The following is a 19,204-nucleotide window of genomic DNA, read 5'->3' on the forward strand; positions in this document are numbered from 1 at the left end:
CAGGAAAGGGTGCCGCTTATGCCTCTGTAGAGCTCGCCGACGCTCCTTAATTGCCTCAGCGACTTCCGGCGACCACCAAGTGGACTGTCTTTCGCCGGGACACCCGCAGGAACTATCATTGATCTGGGTGGTCAAGCCAAGATCCCCACTCCCTGTGGCACACAATGTTCCACTACAGTGGTTGCTGAAGCATGCTCAGAACCTACAGCATCAGGAGACTGGTGGCATCTAGCAGTCCCCAGCTCAGGAACCCCGGGGTCACCAAACCCATGGCCAGCAAACGAATGCTGAACCCCTAACAGCTTCAGTCGCAGTTCAGCAGTGTTTTTATCACACCAGAAGATGATGTTCCATTGTGCTGATGAAATATTGTGAGAATTTCACGACAACGTCAGATGTCTCTCCTGAGAACCATTTCCATAACATGTTCCAGAGCTTTGCTGACAGAGCAATAGGGCTATTTCTTTACTTCAGTATGGGCACAATTATATGTGTGACCAATGTCATCTATAATGATTATATACTCTGCATTTGACCTAGGATACACGGCAGATGTTGTAACACTTCTAATAGCAAATGTAAAACATTTGAGTAACAAATTTTATCACTCTCGGTGGCAGTGTTAGAGATTGGTTTGATTGTCAGAAGAAGTTTCCTCATTAATGAGTGTGCATTGAAAGTGATCCTTCACAATGAGATCATATGAAACTGACTCAGGATTTACAGATGTTGGGATGACTGTGTCTGTAAAAAAAATCACTTCTGCATTGTTTCAAGAACTGCTTCACCCTTAATGCTCGTCACCTTCAAGCAATAGCTCAAGAGCATTCCGGGTTCAACCATATCACAGGACTTTTTTACAGAGCAGTATACAGTTTTCCTTATGATGGTTGTGGAAGCTAGTTTCTCCAGTGGTACCATGACTAAGTCTTACGGCATAAGTCAGTGAGTTGGGATAGGAAATTGGCATATTTGATACAAGAGAAAGATGAAATGACCAAACAGGCAGCTTTGTCACAGTTTCATTTGCCTGGTCCAATTATCTGGAGAGTACGCAAATTTGCTGTCAAAGTGATCAGGATGGGATAATCATCCATCCCCATTCTATTTTTCAAAACTTCACAGACACATATCAGAGCAAGAGATGGAGATATCAACAAGTGAGCTCCTTTGGTAAGGTGAAGGTGCCACTGCCGGTTGAAGATCTCCAACAGTATGTAGTTCTGGACTATTATTAGTGGAGGAATAGCTGCTCCATTTCTGTCTGCTGCCTTGTACACTCCATGTTGCCACTTGAGAATTGAATTAGTTGCTCATTGTGTATCTGTGAAATTTCCAGGCGTATGTCATGACTGTCCTTTGTGGGTAGTTAAGAGGTATTGTATGATTGTAACTGAGCTACCTGACAGGTTAATGTGGGCTGCCATGAGGTGAAGTGGTGATCGAAGCATAACCAGTGCCGCTAAACCTCGAGTGAGCCTGCAGCACATGTAAAGAACAGCTATCTTTATGTTACCAACGTAAACATGGCTGAGCAAAATCGCACTTTCATCTTAGTTCAATGAAACAATGATAGAATAAATTTACATTATATGAACTAAATCACTGTTTCATTAAACAATAATAAAATAAACTTTTGTTATATTACTCTGTTGTTGTATACACGTTACACCACAGTAATAACCCAAGCAAAGCATTAAACAGTGCAGTTGCATCAGATCCTGATCAACTGCTTATTAAATTGCTAATTATGTGATTGACAACTGCTTCATTATGGGATTGTGCCACTAGCTTGGAATCTAGGGCATTTTCTTGCAAGGATCGTAAATTTTTTCTCACCTAGCTCATTGTTTATCGTATATTGCTGCTGCTCACTTGGACATATGGCACCACTAGTTATCATTGTGTTAGCTGTAGCAATAGAAGGAACAGTTATGGGCTCACAATTGTAAAACAACAATGGAACTGTACAAGACATTGTTGTTTAAGGATAGTGCAATTTATACACAGGCACACCTGCTTGAGAATTAACTGGTGGTATGCTGTAGTTTCATGGATGAGGAGAGTGATTTCACCCTTCCTATCACTCCTGTTTTCTCTAATAATGTTATATCTAGAGAATCTATTTTGGAAGTTCGACTTTGTAAGGGAGCAGATATGTGGCAACATGTGGTAGACTTTTGCTCTATCTCTATTGCAGGTATCTTTTTCACAGAAACTCTACTTGCTCAACAGAGGGGCATTACAGACCTGAAAAACTCCCTAGGTGATGAGCAGATGGAGAATGAAAGCCATCTTAGTATATAGGCTGCCTTGTCCTTCAATATATTTTTCCATCAAGGTAGAGAGCTCACAACAGTGAAGGGTTTGGCTGAGGGACACATTTCTTCCCTCAGACAGACATCAACTAGTATCCACTCTGGATCACCAGATAAGACCAATGCAGTTTTGTCTGGTGACTTTAGTCGTTTCTTTTCTCTTGGTTCCCTACTATAAATGTGCTTTACAACTAGCTGAGAAACCCAGCATTTCCCAGATACTTATTTATAATTGTGCCCAAGACTGTGTACACATGGAATTTCATTTTGACTTGTAAAGCTTCTGTGTGTTCAACATTTGGAGTAGTATGATTTAAGACATAAATGAAGAGCTTGTCTGCTTCACTCACATGGGAGAGAGACACACAAGCTGGCTGTGAGAAAAGCAACTGATGTTTAGGTCCACCTCCTGCAACACACAGCATCCTGGCCTTGTGCTTTATTTATGGTAATGGCATAACATAAGCTTACCGGAAATTGTACACATTTGAAGTGAAATGGTATATCATGAGTAGGTGCCCAAGTCACAAAGCAAACTTAATAAATTTGTTTTCCCTAGCAAAGAATATAAATACAAACTATTGAAAGAAGCAAAGCAATGTCATTAATTTTTATACATAAAGCAAAATCAGTTAATCCGTACATTTTAGCCAAGTAAGTTCGCTATTTGTTTGTATTCGTAAACATAAGATTGTGGGGCTTAATTCTGTCACTGATATAAACTTCTGAAAATCAATTCTGCCACCTAGTTAAAAAAAATAACACCACCATCTATTTACTCTTTGGTGTCCTATGCCATGGTGATTAAACATCCAAACTACTAAGCTGAGCAGACAATATTAGATAAAATTTTATCTCCCCCCCCCCCCCCTCGCCATGTTCAATGCCCTACGCTACACTCAAGTTAACTATGAAAACCCCATGAAAATTCATCTAGCAGTTTTGGAGATTTGTGTGTTCAAACAAATCAACATGACAGTTTTAGATAAAACTTTTAATTAAAACATCTTCCCCCCCCCCCCCCCCTGCCCCCGATCTGATTTTGATGAAATAAAGTCTGTACGTTGCTCCAAGCTACGCTCAAGTTACCAAAGGAAACCTCTATGAAATTTATCTTGTAATTTTGGGGACTACTGTGTTCAAAAGGACACAATGGTTTTACAGTTTTATTAGTAATAATATGATAGAATTGGATAAATAAAAAATCTACTCACCAAGTGGCGACAGGAGCAAACACATACAAAAGTTAATAACAAGGGCTATGGAATCTATGGTATATCTGAAGAGTGGAGGAGATTAACCTTACAGCAAGTACTCAAGATTGCAGGTGCATTTGCCCTGTTTAATGCAGTGAACTATTTCCTACTCACTAACTCACTATCAGTTCTTGGCTGTTTACTGACTTCAGCATTTCCACAATATTTTAGAAGACTCTTACACATAAAAATAGTGTAACTTACCAATGCTAACAGAAACAGCTTATGATGTGTTAATGGCTTGCTACAATTTAGTTCTCTATTTCAGTATCATTCTTGTTGGTCTATCCACAGCTAATTACTTGAGAGGGTGCTGTCACTCTTCAGTGGCATATCAATTATGTTCAGAATTTTTTTTTGTTTTTATCATAAAAGTTGCTATTATAAGCATAGCCCCACATGCTTTGATAAACTAATAAAACTGAGGTATGAGAATTACCCCAGATAATGTATATTTATAAATTTTCTGCCTCAACCCTCAGTCATCCATCTTCCTGGCTCATTGTTCATGCACAGAGTATTAAATAATTTGTAGATGTCCCTTGCTTTTTATGTTTTGTAGATGTTCCTTGTTTCTCGGCACTTACACAAAGAATGGATGGGCAGTACATACTGGAAAACTTGGTTCTACCAAATCCGAAGTCAAGTCACTCCTGGCTGCGCGCTCTAAGATACTCGTCACAGAACACCAGCAAATGCTTTGACACAGATTTTCTGTGCAAAATAGTCTGCTAGCATTTGGTAAACAGAAGTAGTTTCTACATCTACATCTACATGGATACTCTGCAAATCACATTTAAGTGCCTGGTAGAGGGTTCATCGAACCACCTTCACAATTCTCTATTATTCCAATCTCGTAGAGCCCACGGAAAGAACGAACACCTATATATTTCCATACGAGCTCTGATTTCCCTTATTTTATCATTGTGATAGTTTCTCCCTATGTAGGTCGGTGTCAACTAAATATTTTTGCATTCGAAGGAGAAAGTTGGTGATTGGAATTTCGTGAGAAGATTCCGTCGCAACGAAAAATGCCTTTCTTTTAATGTGACACACTCTCCCATATTTCACAGTAATACAAAACGTGCTGTCCTTCTTTGAACTTTTTTGATGTACTCCATCGGTCCTATCTAGTAAGGATCCCACATTGCGCAGCAATTTCCTAAAAGAGGATGGACAAGCGTAGTGTAGGCAGTCTCCTTAGTAGATCTGTTACATTTTCCAAGTGTCCTGCCAATGAAATGCAGTCTTTGGTTAGCCTTCCCCACAACATTTTCTGTGTGTTCCTTCCAATATAAGTTGTTCGTAATTGTAATATCTAGGTATTTAGTTGAATTTACAGCTTTTAGATTAGACTGATTTATCGTGTCATGTGCACTATCACAAGTTCCAATACCCAGTGTCTCTGCCACAATAATGTCAAGTAGAAGAAGGTGTAATTAGATGAATGATGAATACTAACTTCAGTTAACGAAGGTTTATTCAGCACTTGCACATACAAGAGCGCAGAGCGAACTGCCTCTGGCCAGAACACATACAGTATATATACAGTTACAGAACATTCCAGTACAATGATTCTTGACATTTGTGGATACTTCTAGAATATAGTCGAACCGAATATAGAAATTAAAATTATACAGTTCAGGTGACTTCTGAACTCACGACCCTCCATGCAACAGTCTAGTATCATAACCACAACACCACGTTGCTACTGCTGTTATTTCATTGCAGTTTCGCTTAGAAGATTATTGTCACAAAGGATATTTCAGGTCTGGATTAAGCATTTAAATGAGTGATTTACAACAGATACTACATTAAGTGGCCCATGTGACAACTAGACTGGTTTCAAACAGAAATACTAGCTTTCACAGTATGTTAACTAGAACTAGAAAGGTACAAAGAGGATTAGCATGGCCAATTGGGTAGGTGTACTTTCAAGGACAATGGTGCAGTACGGTAAGAAATTGATAGCTTCTATAACGTAGGAGAGAAGATTGCAGACACTGGATTTCACACGCAAGCCCAATAAGACTTAAGTCACATTATAGTGAACCTTCAACCAAGTAAATCGTGGCTGATTTTCAGTAATGTGGAAGTGATTAAATATGAGAGAAATGTTTTTCAAAACTCCATCCCTCCATCTCTCAGATATGTTTTGTTGAACTGCACCAGTGATAGAGCTTTTGCCTTTTATTAGAATCTTCAGAACTGAATTTCAGTTCATCGAAATCTCCTAGAGCAATAAAGGCGTGTTCATATTATATTGTTGTATGGTCATTCACAAATCTGTGGAAACACACTGTAGCCCTTATAACAAAAAGTTCATTCCCTCATCATTCAGTTTCTGCATTTCATGAAAAGTTACAGAGTGCTGAACTAACAGCTGTGTGAGACTGAAATAAAATGATTGGTTCTGAATAGCACTGACAGAGCATGCACAATAACCACAGTATCTATTGCTTCCTCCTAAAATATATCTTTTGCACTCGTTTGCTTCAATGAAACCAATTCATTGATGTAATAGAACCATTTAGTTCGTGTGAAGTTTTTTTACTCAAAATTACACCTTTACAAATAAATATTATTATGTTTATTGACTCACCTGGCAGAACACAGTAGATATTCCCTCTACCGTTTCAAGAACCAGAATTTCATCCTCAGCAACTTCAAACATTCTGTCTGAGAAAACACTGTGACGCAGGTACAAGGGTATAACAAGGAGGACGGTTGGAAGGACTGCTGTCAACAAGCAGAAAGTTGCAACTCGTCGTGCTCCATGCATCGCTCCCTTCTCTGGAAACAAAATGAAAGGAAAGTAATGAGGAACATGGGAAAATCCAGTATTGCATTTAATACATTAGTACTCTACATAAGTAGTTACTGTTACCCACATTTTAAATAATTATGCTGTTTTAGCACTGGAAAAAGAATACTGCCACTGTTCTAACATAATTTTGCAAGTTAACAGAAGACAAAGTATTCAAAATTTAGACAATTTCCCATTATGGAAAAATACTCCACCCTCCCTCTCTCCTCAATCGATTACACTTTTTACATATGTCAAATCAAAATCTGAAACTATGTGAGCAACATAAATAAGCTCATCCCACAAAACATTAGGTATTGGGATCCTAATATTGTGCACATTTGTTACAGGACACTTAACAAAGGGCAATGGTTATGTAACATAATCCCTTCCCCTCCTTGCATTGCTCACAGTTTACAGACGATATATGACAATATCTTGCAACAAAATATCTGTTGGAGATATGTCAATTATCTAGTGTCACTTTTTTTATTTTAAAGGTTATAGTTTTCGTAGTAAAAAGAGAGGTATATATATGGGGAATGTAGACAAGGGCTATGTGAAAGATAAATTTGTTACCACAACCTTCATTACATATTCTCATTTGTAGTCTTTGCCAACTCAACAAATTTAGCACCATCCAACATAAACTAAACCTTAAGTGGTGGGTCATCCCATCTCAAGTGATCATGGGCCTCCCACTCCTTGAGCTTCAATGTTCTTGAAATTTGTTGTGGGTCTAGAACTACGCAAGAAATGAACCTGTGCAAAATTTTAAATAATGAGCTTAAGTATATGAGAAACATTGGCCTTCTATTTCAATGTCTTTTTGATGAATGTGCATGAAAATGAACAAAACTCAATTTTTGAAGCTCTTTTGTTACAAGAGACACGTAAGCACTTTCAGGTCTTGGATAACTTTCAGCTGTCAATCAGAAAAATACAGTGTGACAGAATGTGAAGCATTCTGTGAAGCATCATAATCCATGAAAGTGGTTAAAAAAACCTGCAGAGAAAAATGCACAGATTTTTGACCTTCTTTGGAGTCCAATAATTTTTACATTTTGTTCTAGATCTGAAGGTGCTGCAATATTCACGATGATGTGCTATTCAGGAATCCAATATTTATTTTATCTTTCAGACTAACAAAATGAGCAAGCTGGACAAAAAGAACACACGGATTTGACCAGGGCATCTTGTTCTTCAATATCAACTCCACACATGTTACCAATCCACAAGTGATTGTCGTAGATGCATGCAATGTATTCACCAGGAATACAGTTTAAAACTGAGACAAAAACCACATTAGTGTCAGTTGATTGATAAACCGAAGTCACAAAATAAGTTGTTTCACTTGAAACCCAGATAACTGGAATGTGGTTCGAATGCACTGGAAAAAAATGTTCCAGCTAAAGTATGGTGATTTGCAAATTGTTGTTCTAGCCTTCTTTCGTCTTCTATTTCTTGGCTAGTAACAAAAATGAACAAGATTCCTTGGACTTGTTGGTCCCAAAATTTGAATAAATCTTCTGGGGGTAAAATCTGATCATCTGTAGTTCATTGCAGGCTTGTTCTTGCTGCTAAGTCTTTAGATACTAAAATGTAGACTTTCACGGCCGGCAAATACCATGTTCATTATAATTATCCAGGCTGTTATGTCATGGTCAGTTGATGAATGAAAACCACATTAGTGTCAGTTGATTGATAAACCGAAGTCACAAAATAAGTTGTTTCACTTGAAACCCAGATAACTGGAATGTGGTAGCGAGCCAGTGGGTATGTTGGACCTTCCATCGAGCTACGGACCCCCTTGAAGATGTTTCCCGCAGTCAGTGACGAAACATTGGGAATCGACACAGAATTCATCAACCGACCACGGCATAACAGCCCGGATAATTATAATGGACGTAAGTCTTTAGATGTTCCACCAATTCCATAGCACAAAAATTTAACGCAGCTTGTCCCAAAAATATCCATTTATCAGTTATACCAAAGTCCATCTTGTGATAGCGCAGGCTAATAAACTATTTGTAATTCCTGTATTGAGCAATGGAACCATTACTGAAATAGTGAATGTATACTACTTCACAGATTGTTCATCAATCTGGCCAGCTATATATGGACGGCAATGGTGTCATGCTCGAGACGTGCACTGCTAATGCATAAGCTAATACATTGCACTTCCTCAGTTTATAGTATACAACAAATAGGTGTAATGTTGCTTGACTGTTGTCCCAGTGATAACTTTGAACAGCATCTTGGATGAGGAAAGAATGATTTTCTGCAAAATGCATTAGAATGAGTAGTTCACAGGCTTCAAATTTTCTTTGATTTTCTTCAAGTGACACGTCTGATGTTTTGCATGACTACAAAACTTCAAAATTTTGGCAATCAAATTCTTACTAACTTCTTCAATAGGCAGCTACTTTGTCTTCAGTGTATCACAATCAGTTTGGGTCCATTGTTTGAATTCAATCACATCACCAAAATCACAGTTTTTAAACACTTCTGTTAAATATTTCCCTACTTCTATGCTTTCTGGGCAGTTTTCACACCACTGAAGCATGCAATCTAAATCTAAATTGCAGACAATCTTAGCAAGAAGGGCTTTGTAGTCAATGTCAGTAGAGATCACATTACACATTAGCTTTAAAATTTGATGGATTGTGCAAACGCATACTGAATTTGCTCCAACAGTAATGCACCATTTTAGTTGTTGCATCTCACAAAATTTAGGAAACCCAACTTCTTTGCTCCATGTTTTCTTTTCCATACTGAATAAACAACTGTCTCAGATTAATAACAAATAGGCATGTCGGTAGTGCGTAACTGTACCAAAGATGTTTTGAGGAAAGTTAAATCTTCTGAGCTTATACAATTCTGCCTTTAAAAATGATATGCCAACTGACAGAGTTTGCATTTGCATAATACTTTTTCATCCCTTTTGCTGACTCAACTCTCAGATACAAAAGATGTTTCTAGTGGAGGAAAGTGTGCTCTTACCAGAGGTGCTGGAAGGAAGAACTTCTGAAGTCATCCTTTTGCAATATTTGTACCTGAACTTGGCTCACTTTCTGCAGTTTTATATTTTGCATCATGTTTCTGGTTGAGTGTGATGCACAATAAGTGCTTCAGCAAGAAGATGTACTGATAAGACCCTGCCCCAGGTACCATTAATATATCTGCTAAATTATAGTTGTTTTGCATTTTTTCCTTCCAGAGATACCTGCCTACAGAGAAGTCCAAAAAAATTGAATGTTTTTCTCTGTACATTTTTTGGGGTACTTTGATTTATTATACTGGGTCGCAAAGTGTTTTCATACTGCACACCATGTTTTTTCCGATTCAGGACCAACAGCTGTATAGGATCTGAAAACAAGATGTTCCTAGATGGTGTTCCCTTGTATTAAGAAATGTCAAACAATGGGGTTTGTTCACTTTCATCATACCCTTGTCGAAGAGCTTCTCAAACACAGGACCACATTTTCAAACATATTGGGTATTATGAACTCAAGTTTTGCACGAGTTCATTTCTACAGTATATCTCTACTCATGGTAAATTTGAGCAAAATCAGAAACACAAGAGCGGAAAGCTTGTGAAAAATGTGATCACTTGGGATGGAATGACCCCAGTGCTACAGATCAGTCTGTCAACACACCACAAACTCGAGGGGGGAATTGGGCAGCACTACCACATACTAGCAACAAATGGCAGAAATTCATTAAGGCAATGACTGGATAATTATCTGGATACCACTGTTTGATCATTGCTGACATGACTCAAATTTGGTCAGTGCATGTAGTTGACATCTGACATTCATTTTGATATTTGACATGTAATTCTAAGAGATCTGAGAGATTTTCTGTGGGATTCAAACTTTAGTAGCTTTGAGGTTCAATCCAAAAGTGTGACTGCTTCTGAATATTTAACCTTGCAACAAAAGAATCGGCTTGTAATGTTACCGTCTCTATTACGATGGCACACAAAAGAAAAAACCTGGACATCCACCAGCTCAATGTAATTATTCAACATATCATTTAGATCAATGAATGAATCAACTTTTGCATAATTAAAAAGTTCTCAGAACATCAAATATCTCTTCCACCTTCCACCACAACTTACATGCACGTCTGGGAGGTTTCACTGGAGACTCTGAACATGGTACAAAGTATCATCCCTTAGAAGAAATATGATTTGCCTGAGTAGACAATATTCTGGCTCTCCTCCATGGCACACTATTGGATTTCTTTGTCCATTGCGCCCAGACAAGTTTGTGAGCAGGTATGAGGAAAAGATGGTAGTGTGTAACTGTAACGAAGATGTTTTGAGAAAAGTTAAATCAGAAACACATCAGAACGAATCATTATCAACATAATGTACCAATTCACATCTCATAGCATTTTTTTTCATCAAGAAGAGAAATGTTTGCAACCCTAATCTGTTGTATTCATGTTATGAACACACTCCTTATGTGAATTTCTTGAAGAGTATGGTATTTGCCACTACCAACACAAGATTTGCACATGATGATACATCTGCTACAATAACCATTTCTTCTAAAGAATAACCTTTGGTATGTATGAAGAATAACCTTTGGTATGTATGAAGAAATTACTCCATCACACCACTCCTTAATATTGAGACAGGAACCATGTTGGATCCACATCTGTGGATACATTAAACATTAATCTTCTCTCCACAAGCACTTGCTCACTGCTACAGTTCATTTAATGTAATATGCTGCTGTTGGAAGTCACTTCAGCTTTGACCTATCTTTTTATATAGCTCTGCCTTTTAAAAATATTGTGTAACAAGCATTCACATTCAGTCTGTGCTTTCTAATCATAAGTGGTTGTAGTTATGACAAAGCATGATATCTTTTACACTTTTCCCAACAATATTGTTGAAACTAGGTTCCAATGAGTGTTGGCCATTACGTAGGTTTTGTCACACAGCATGTGCAGGATTCCACAGAAAAATCTGTACGTCAGTAATGACCTGCGCCATAGTATAACATATTCACAAGGATCAGGGAAGTAACCGTACATAATTTTGTATGAAAATGCATGGCTGTATCAGATGGCATTTCCAGACCAAAGACAGCCAAGTGATACAGCATTTGATGCTGTACTGTTGCATTGCCAGGTCAGAATCTGTAGCACCACAGTCTACTGACTGAGGAAGACCATGTGATGTATGACTAGGAAAATCTGTACGTCAGTAATGACCTGCGCCATAGTATAACATATTCACAAGGATCAGGGAAGTAACCGTACATAATTTTGTATGAAAATGCATGGCTGTATCAGATGGCATTTCCAGACCAAAGACAGCCAAGTGATACAGCATTTGATGCTGTACTGTTGCATTGCCAGGTCAGAATCTGTAGCACCACAGTCTACTGACTGAGGAAGACCATGTGATGTATGACTAGGAAGAGCAGGTTCTGTAAGCTGTCGAAGAGGAGCCAGGTATCAGCGCAAGACAAGTGGCCCTGGCCTGTGCTACATTTTCAACTTCAATGTGGAGGCACTTCACGAACATCTCATGCATCTGTATCACCTTCAACGATCATCCACCACAGAAGAACTTTTGTCAATGGTTTGTTTGTCTCCTGAGTTTTGTTTACAAACAAACCGACATTTGGAAGAGATGGAGTAACACTTTCCATCACCAGCACATGTGGGTTGACACAATCCTCATATTACTGTACAAGTTAGACATCTGCATCAGTTTAAGGTTAATGTGTGGGCTGAAATTGAAGATGACTGTTTTGTGGGGCAATACATTCTCCCAACCCATCCTACATGTGTTGCCACCAAGGACTTTATTCAGCACATTCTTCAGAATCTACTAGAAGATCTGTCCCCGCAAATAAGAAATATCTAGTTTATGCATGCTGGAGCTCCAGCACATTTCAGCCTCAGTGTTCAAGACACATTGAGCAGTATCTACCATAGCAGATGGATAAGTACAGAAGGACCTGGCCTGTACATTCCCCCAGCCTCAACCCTCAATTTTTTTCTCTGAGGACACCTTAAACAACTGATCTATGCAGCACACACCACCTGGATGCAGACATCTTCATTGATGTATCATGGAAGCCCACAAAGCCATATGAAAATGTCAGGGAGTATTTGAAAGGGTTGATAGTCCATGATTCAATGAGTGTATGCATGTTTAGAAGCAAGAGGAGGAAATTCTGAGCATTTATTATGAGTTTGTGTGTTGATAAGCTTTCATTAATAACCTGAAAATGAAGTTTTGGACATATGTTTATGTGAAATTTTTCCTTATTTTGGTGTAAGGACGCTGTGTACCACCACCTCCATTTGATGGTGGCACAATTCCACTCCACATGTGGACAGTTCCTGGACTTAGCAGCACTCACATGCATTAGGTCTATTAAATGACAACACTTAACAAATGTCTCTTTTTCCTTGATGAGCTCAAGTCATTTCAAATATCAATTAACCCTCTTTTGTTACAATGTAGACTTATCAGAAAAACAGCATCAATTGAAATGTCAATTCCAACAATTCCCTCACTCCCTGGATGGTCCCCAGAGGAAAAGGTACAGATACGACAACCATCAATAGCACTAGGAATGGGTTCCATTATGACAATAATTCTAAACAAATTTGGGTCTAGTGTAGCAGGAGATACAACCCGTGGGCTTTGGACAATGACGTCACAAGTCGCCAGAGAGCAGTTTACCATTTTCGCTTTTGCTGTTATGTTTCAGTTTCGTTTTTTTACTGATTGCTTAATAAAGTGGATCTGTTTATTCTATCTCGTGAGATTTTTTTTAAAAAAAGCCAAAAAACACTTATCAGCTACTGAAGGGAGCTACAACACTAAGAAGAATCGCTTCTCGTTTGGCGACTTGTGATGTCATTGTCCAAAGCCGACGGGTTGTATCCCCTGCTACACTAGTCCCACAAATTTTACATATCATGGATGGGAGTGACAAACAAAAATATGAACTAAGCACAAGAATTAAATGGCTGCCAGAACACAGACAAGAACTAGACAAATGGTAAACAAAACACAACAACATCTACACCTGAAGCACACACAGAACCATCACTACCACCTTCTGTGTCATACACATATATCAGTATTTCACATCATTCATTAACACCCATCCCCTTAACTATTGATATGAGCTGTTTTCTCTGAAAAATATTTCATTTATTTATTCATGTAATCATGGAAATATTAAGCTATCAATACAAGATAAACAGTAATTACTTAATAAAAGTGAGGAAATGGCAGCGTTTTCCAAATTTGCGGCTTTGATTCTAATATTAAAAGTTACATACACCTGGTGTAATAACGAATATTTCATAGTATAGTCTACAACTGAAGCTTTAAAAGTTACTTCTCTTTCGTTACAGTTTACCTAGACTTGTTTTACGTCCCTGAAGTTTTTTCTTCTTACTAGAACCTATGGAACACAGTAAGTGAATGAAATGTAATTCAAGAGCAAGACAGATGATATTGAATGAATCTGGAGGCATAATGCTAGGGCAGTAACATGTCAGTGGAGCCAAGTAAATGGGAATCTCTGGAAGAAATTAATCAATGTTCTCACAAAAACCTCTGGATAAATTTACAGAAATGGTATTTAATGGAAGGAAGGAAGATTAAGGTTTAATATTCCATCAAAGAGGTGGTGATAGAAAATGGAGAATGTGCTCAGGTTGGGAAAATTGATCACATTCTCTTCAAAGAAACCATCTCAACATTTGCTATAAGTAATTTAGGAAAATCACAAAAAACCTACACTGAGATGGCTGGGCAGCAATGTATACTTCCGTGCTTCTGAACTGGTGCTTGAAGAGGACTGCACAACACTTCTGCTCGCCCACATCATATGCTTCAAATAAAAACTATGAGAATAAGACCATGTAGTAAAACACATACACAATCATTCCACATGCAAACTTTATTGACATAAAGTTACTAATATTTGTACAAAGTAATCTCTCTCATGCATAGCAAAGTTCATATGCAGTCACATTTTTGAAGAGACTGTGCATTCCAGAGTGACAGCTAAATATATTTTTAATAAGTTGGGGAAAGAGCAGAACTCTACGAAAGCTGAATGTGTTTGACATTCTGCAACAGTAGTCCTTGATGTACAGTCCAAGGCAGCAGACTGTGATTCAGGCAAAAATGATATATCCATTCACGTTATACATAAATCCCTTAGCACATAGTATTAGTTGCAATCTCAGACTAATCACAGATAATACAGTTACATAACAGTATTATGAGGAAATTTTGAACATAAAAAAGTATTATCCAGTTCGATCTGGATGAAATATCAAGCTGATGCCAAGGCAGCAGTTCAAACACAGATGCAGACAACATGTATTATATGTAAATGATATGTTTTTAAATAATAAATTTGTTGTTATTGCCTTTTCACCTTTTCCAATTATTTTCAAGTACATAAAAAGAGTGCTGAAGTTACCCTTCCAAAGGAAATAGTGGAAGAATGAAATCGAATAAGTGATGTGTGTGTGGAATGTATGATGCGAAGTATAAATATCGTTGCATGTATTTAAAAGGCGACTAAAACAAAATTGAGATAATTATAATGTACCTACGTTTTTCAGAATCTTATACATACTTAATAGTCTAATTAAGTCGGGTGATGCTGAGGGAAATAGATTAGGAAATGAGGCACTTAAAGTAGTAAAGGAGTTTTGCTATTTGGGGAGCAAAATAACTGATGATGGTCGAAGTAGAGAGGATATAAAATGTAGGCTGGCAATGGCAAGGAAAGCGTTTCTGAAGAAGAGAAATTTGTTAACATCCAGTATTGATTTAAGTGTCAGGAAGTCATTTCTGAAAGTATTCGTATGGAGTGTAGCCATGTATGGAAGTGAAACATGGACGATAATTAGTTTGGACAAGAAGAGAATAGAAGCTTTCGAAATGTGGTGCTACAGAAGAATGCTGAAGATTAGATGGGTAGATCACATAACTAATGAGGAAGTATTGAATAGGATTGGGGAGAAGAGAAGTTTGTGGCACAACTTGACCAGAAGAAGGGATCGGTTGGTAGGACATGTTCTGAGGCATCAAGGGATCACCAATTTAGTATTGGAGGGCAGCGTGGAGGGTAAAAATCGTAGAGGGAGACCAAGAGATGAATACACTAAGCAGATTCAGAAGGATGTAGGTTGCAGTAGGTACTGGGAGATGAAAAAGCTTGCACAGGATAGAGTAGCATGGAGAGCTGCATCAAACCAGTCTCAGGACTGAAGACCACAACAACAACAACAACAATACATTTCCATATAATTAGTAAAATGAGACATTTTGTTTGAAATTGATGAAACCAGCACACAAAAAAGCTAGTCTTCTTCTGGAGTCTCGATTTCATGTAATAAGAAAGTCCTCTACAGAACACTGATCATACTATTGTAAAACAAAGTAATTAAATTGTCACATTATTTCCTACGAATTACGGCGAGGAGATAGTCATATAAATGACTGCATTTCGTGACATTCACTATCGCAATGGGCTCAAGCTGCTACAACAAACTAGACTAATCCATACTATACTAGTCACATTAAACACACATCATTGTCAACATGCAAATTATGTAACACATAACTAAATGATAACAGTAACATATTACAAAGATGGGAAGTCTTTTCATCAACTAATGGTGTCTGGCAACAAATTATGAAAAACCGGCAAGGGGTAACAACTGATGTCAGTCTTCGAAACATGGGATACTGATGAGACTGACACATTTTCCCTAGAAACGCTATTTTAAGAAGCGTAATGTTGACGTGTTTTGGACTAATAAATTTGTTTGGTGTCTAGAACAGGTAGTTGTTGCTGACGCAGTTGATAATTACATTGATTTCTCGATTGTCACTGACTGTCATAAATCCTTGATTTAAACAGAATATATTTACGTACCTTGTTTACCACAAAATTCATGAATAAAGTTACAAAGTCTTGAAAATAAAACTTAGTTGTTTTTCACTATAAGCATCAGCTGTCGATGTTTACATTCTATTACACCACAGATACACTTCATACAGAAACGCAAACTCGAGAGTAATCGATTACTGCAAACGACCCACGGAACAGAACTCTTATTATTTCTCTCTCTCTAAATATAAACAATTGGATTTCCACAGTCATCGAAATCTATAATATCTATTGAGTTGCGCAGACTAGATTACATGTGAAATAGCACACTGCAAATTTTCACGAATCAAAAAACGAACAATTATTTCACTGATAACACGTATATTTATCCATATCTTCCAGTGTTTCCAATATCTGGAAAATCGTTCATTTTGCTTTCGTTCGTTCTCTCATGTAGTTTAAATATGTTGGTTTGTTGGTAGAGTGAAGGTGGTTGATACACTCCGACAACTCCATTGAGTCCACTCTGACCACTACACGCCAGTTCACACTGGCCATCACGTCACATCAATTCGCGTAGCCCACTACGCACTGGTGAAAGTGAGATTATGATTTAACACCCGTGGGACAAAAGTTCGACCATAGTATCGGAACTGAGGAATTTACGACGATAGAGTTTATTAATGGGCAAAGCAAACTTCATAACGCATGTTCTTGATCAATTTTATGTGAAAAAGTGCTAAAACGCGAAACTACATTTCAAGACATAAGAAAATGTATACATACAAAAACATCAAACAATCCAGAATGAGATTTTCACTCTGCAGCGGAGTGTGCGCTGATATGAAACTTCCTGGCAGATTAAAACTGTGTGCCTGACCGAGACTCGAACTCGGTACCTTTGCCTTTCGCGGGCAAGTGCTTGGAAGGTAGGAGACGAGGTACTGGCAGAAGTAAGGCTGTGAGTACCGGGCGTGAGTCGTGCTTCGGTAGCTCAGTTGGTAGACCACTTGCCCGCGAAAGGCAAAGGTCCCGAGTTCGAGTCTCGGTCGGGCACACAGCTTTAATCTGCCAGGAAGATTCACAACAAACAATATTTGTAAGGAAATTAATAGAGCCTTTTTATTTTACACATTATGTTTTTTTTCCTTATGTAACTATTAAGTCATAAACAACCGTATTTTACTAGTTAATTAGAGTTGAATTTTTCTCTTAAAACGTTGTGTAATGAAAATTTCTTAAGAACCCATATGTTCTTACTTGTATACACTGTTTGTGTCAGCTCTGTTCTGTTTAGTTTAGTTATGTCAAGTTCCATAAATCATTTTGCTGATTGTTTTATCGATTTGACATGGAACAAGTCAGAATACAAGATGTGTGTGTGTATATATATATATATATATATATATATATATATATATATGAATGTGCTAATATTAATATTACTGAAATTTTTAGTTCTACACATGCAACTACATTTAGAGGTACATTTTTTTACCCTTTCTGAAAAAGGAACTCGTCCACAGAGTAGAAGGAGTTGTCCAAAAGAAATGATTTTAAGCTAGATTTAAAACTCGAACTGTTACCTGTAACACTTTATGTCATTGGGCAAATGATCAAAGATTTTTGTTGCTGAATAATGTACTCATTTTTGAGCAACTGACAGCTTCAATAACGGATAGGAAAGGTCATTTTTCCCTCTAGTGTTGTACAGGTGAACATCACTGTTCTTTGCGAATTGAGATGGATTATTTGTAACGAATTTCATTAGCGAATATATGTACTCTGATTGTCCAGTTAAAATACCTAACACATTGAAAAGGTGGCTACATGACGTCCTTGGGTGAACACCACTAATTATCCTCACTGCTCTCTTTTGTGTAATCAATAATTTATGTCTAAGTGGTGAGTTACCCCAGAAAAATATTCCATAAGACATTATTGAGTGGAAATATGCAAAGTACGTTACGAGGCTGATCTGTTTATTAACAAGACTAGCGATTATACGAAGAGCGAAAGAAGCTGAACTTAATTGTTTATGAAGCTCAGTAATATGCTTCTTCCAGTTCAAGTTGTCATTAATGCGAACACCGAAAAATTTGGAGAAATGTACCCTGTTAATTGAGCCCTGTTCATATGCTACATCAATTGTCGGTATGACTGTATTCGGTGTACAGATATGGATATAGAGGGTTTTTTCAAAATCATTGTAAAACCTACATAATTGTTTGCTTTCATGTATATGACTTCACTTGTGAGAACACTCAATGGAAAAATATCCAAGTTGTCACGGAACACTTGCAATTTTCCAGAAAACAAAGCACAGTAACAACAACAGCAACAACAACAACAACAACAACAATGATAATAATTAAGAAGATGCTAAAACACAAAATCCACTACTATAAAATGCGTGAGCGCGGCAACAATCTCCAATGTTAGCACGCGAAGCCACTTGTCAATACTTTCTCCCCGAGAAACCTTGACGTGTCGAGATGTAATATGACAGCTGGTGTGAACTGGCCTTTTTTTAGATTAGTTTATAATCATCCGTTGCATCACTTACATGATTGTATCACAGAATTTACATACAAACACAGTCTAATAGTACATATTATTAGACTGTGCTAACACAGAAGGTTCGTTCAAGCAGTTTCCGGCGGGCTCATGCGCATTTGCAGAGTTGAAACCGCATATAAACAGTTCCTTCTGCCGCTTCTGGCAACTTAGTGTGTGGCTGTTCACTGTATAAGCAGTGAGGTGAAGCAGCCAGACTCTACCTGGAAAATTTTTCTGGCTCTCCCAAGCTACCATGCAGCATGCGCAGAACTGCCTGAGATAGAGCGCGGTATACTCCAAGTGAGTCATGCTTTGTTTGGCGAGTTCTTCGATATTTTGGAAGCTGCTGTAGTTGCGGTT

At 37.9% G+C, this 19,204-nt stretch overlaps 1 protein-coding gene across 1 annotated transcript in view; it reads right to left on the reverse strand.

The window, feature by feature from the left end:
- The window catches only part of LOC124777666, a 206,958-nt gene that overhangs the window by 80,726 nt on the left and 107,028 nt on the right, over positions 1–19,204 (reverse strand). The window contains exon 2 of the mRNA XM_047253146.1: positions 6,177–6,367. Within this exon, the coding sequence (XP_047109102.1) occupies positions 6,177–6,356 (180 nt within the window). The 5' untranslated portion in view covers positions 6,357–6,367. The remainder of the gene's footprint in view (positions 1–6,176; positions 6,368–19,204) is intronic.

The sequence above is a fragment of the Schistocerca piceifrons genome, chromosome 2 (genome assembly GCF_021461385.2).
Source record: "Schistocerca piceifrons isolate TAMUIC-IGC-003096 chromosome 2, iqSchPice1.1, whole genome shotgun sequence".
Classification (NCBI taxonomy): domain Eukaryota; kingdom Metazoa; phylum Arthropoda; class Insecta; order Orthoptera; family Acrididae; genus Schistocerca; species Schistocerca piceifrons.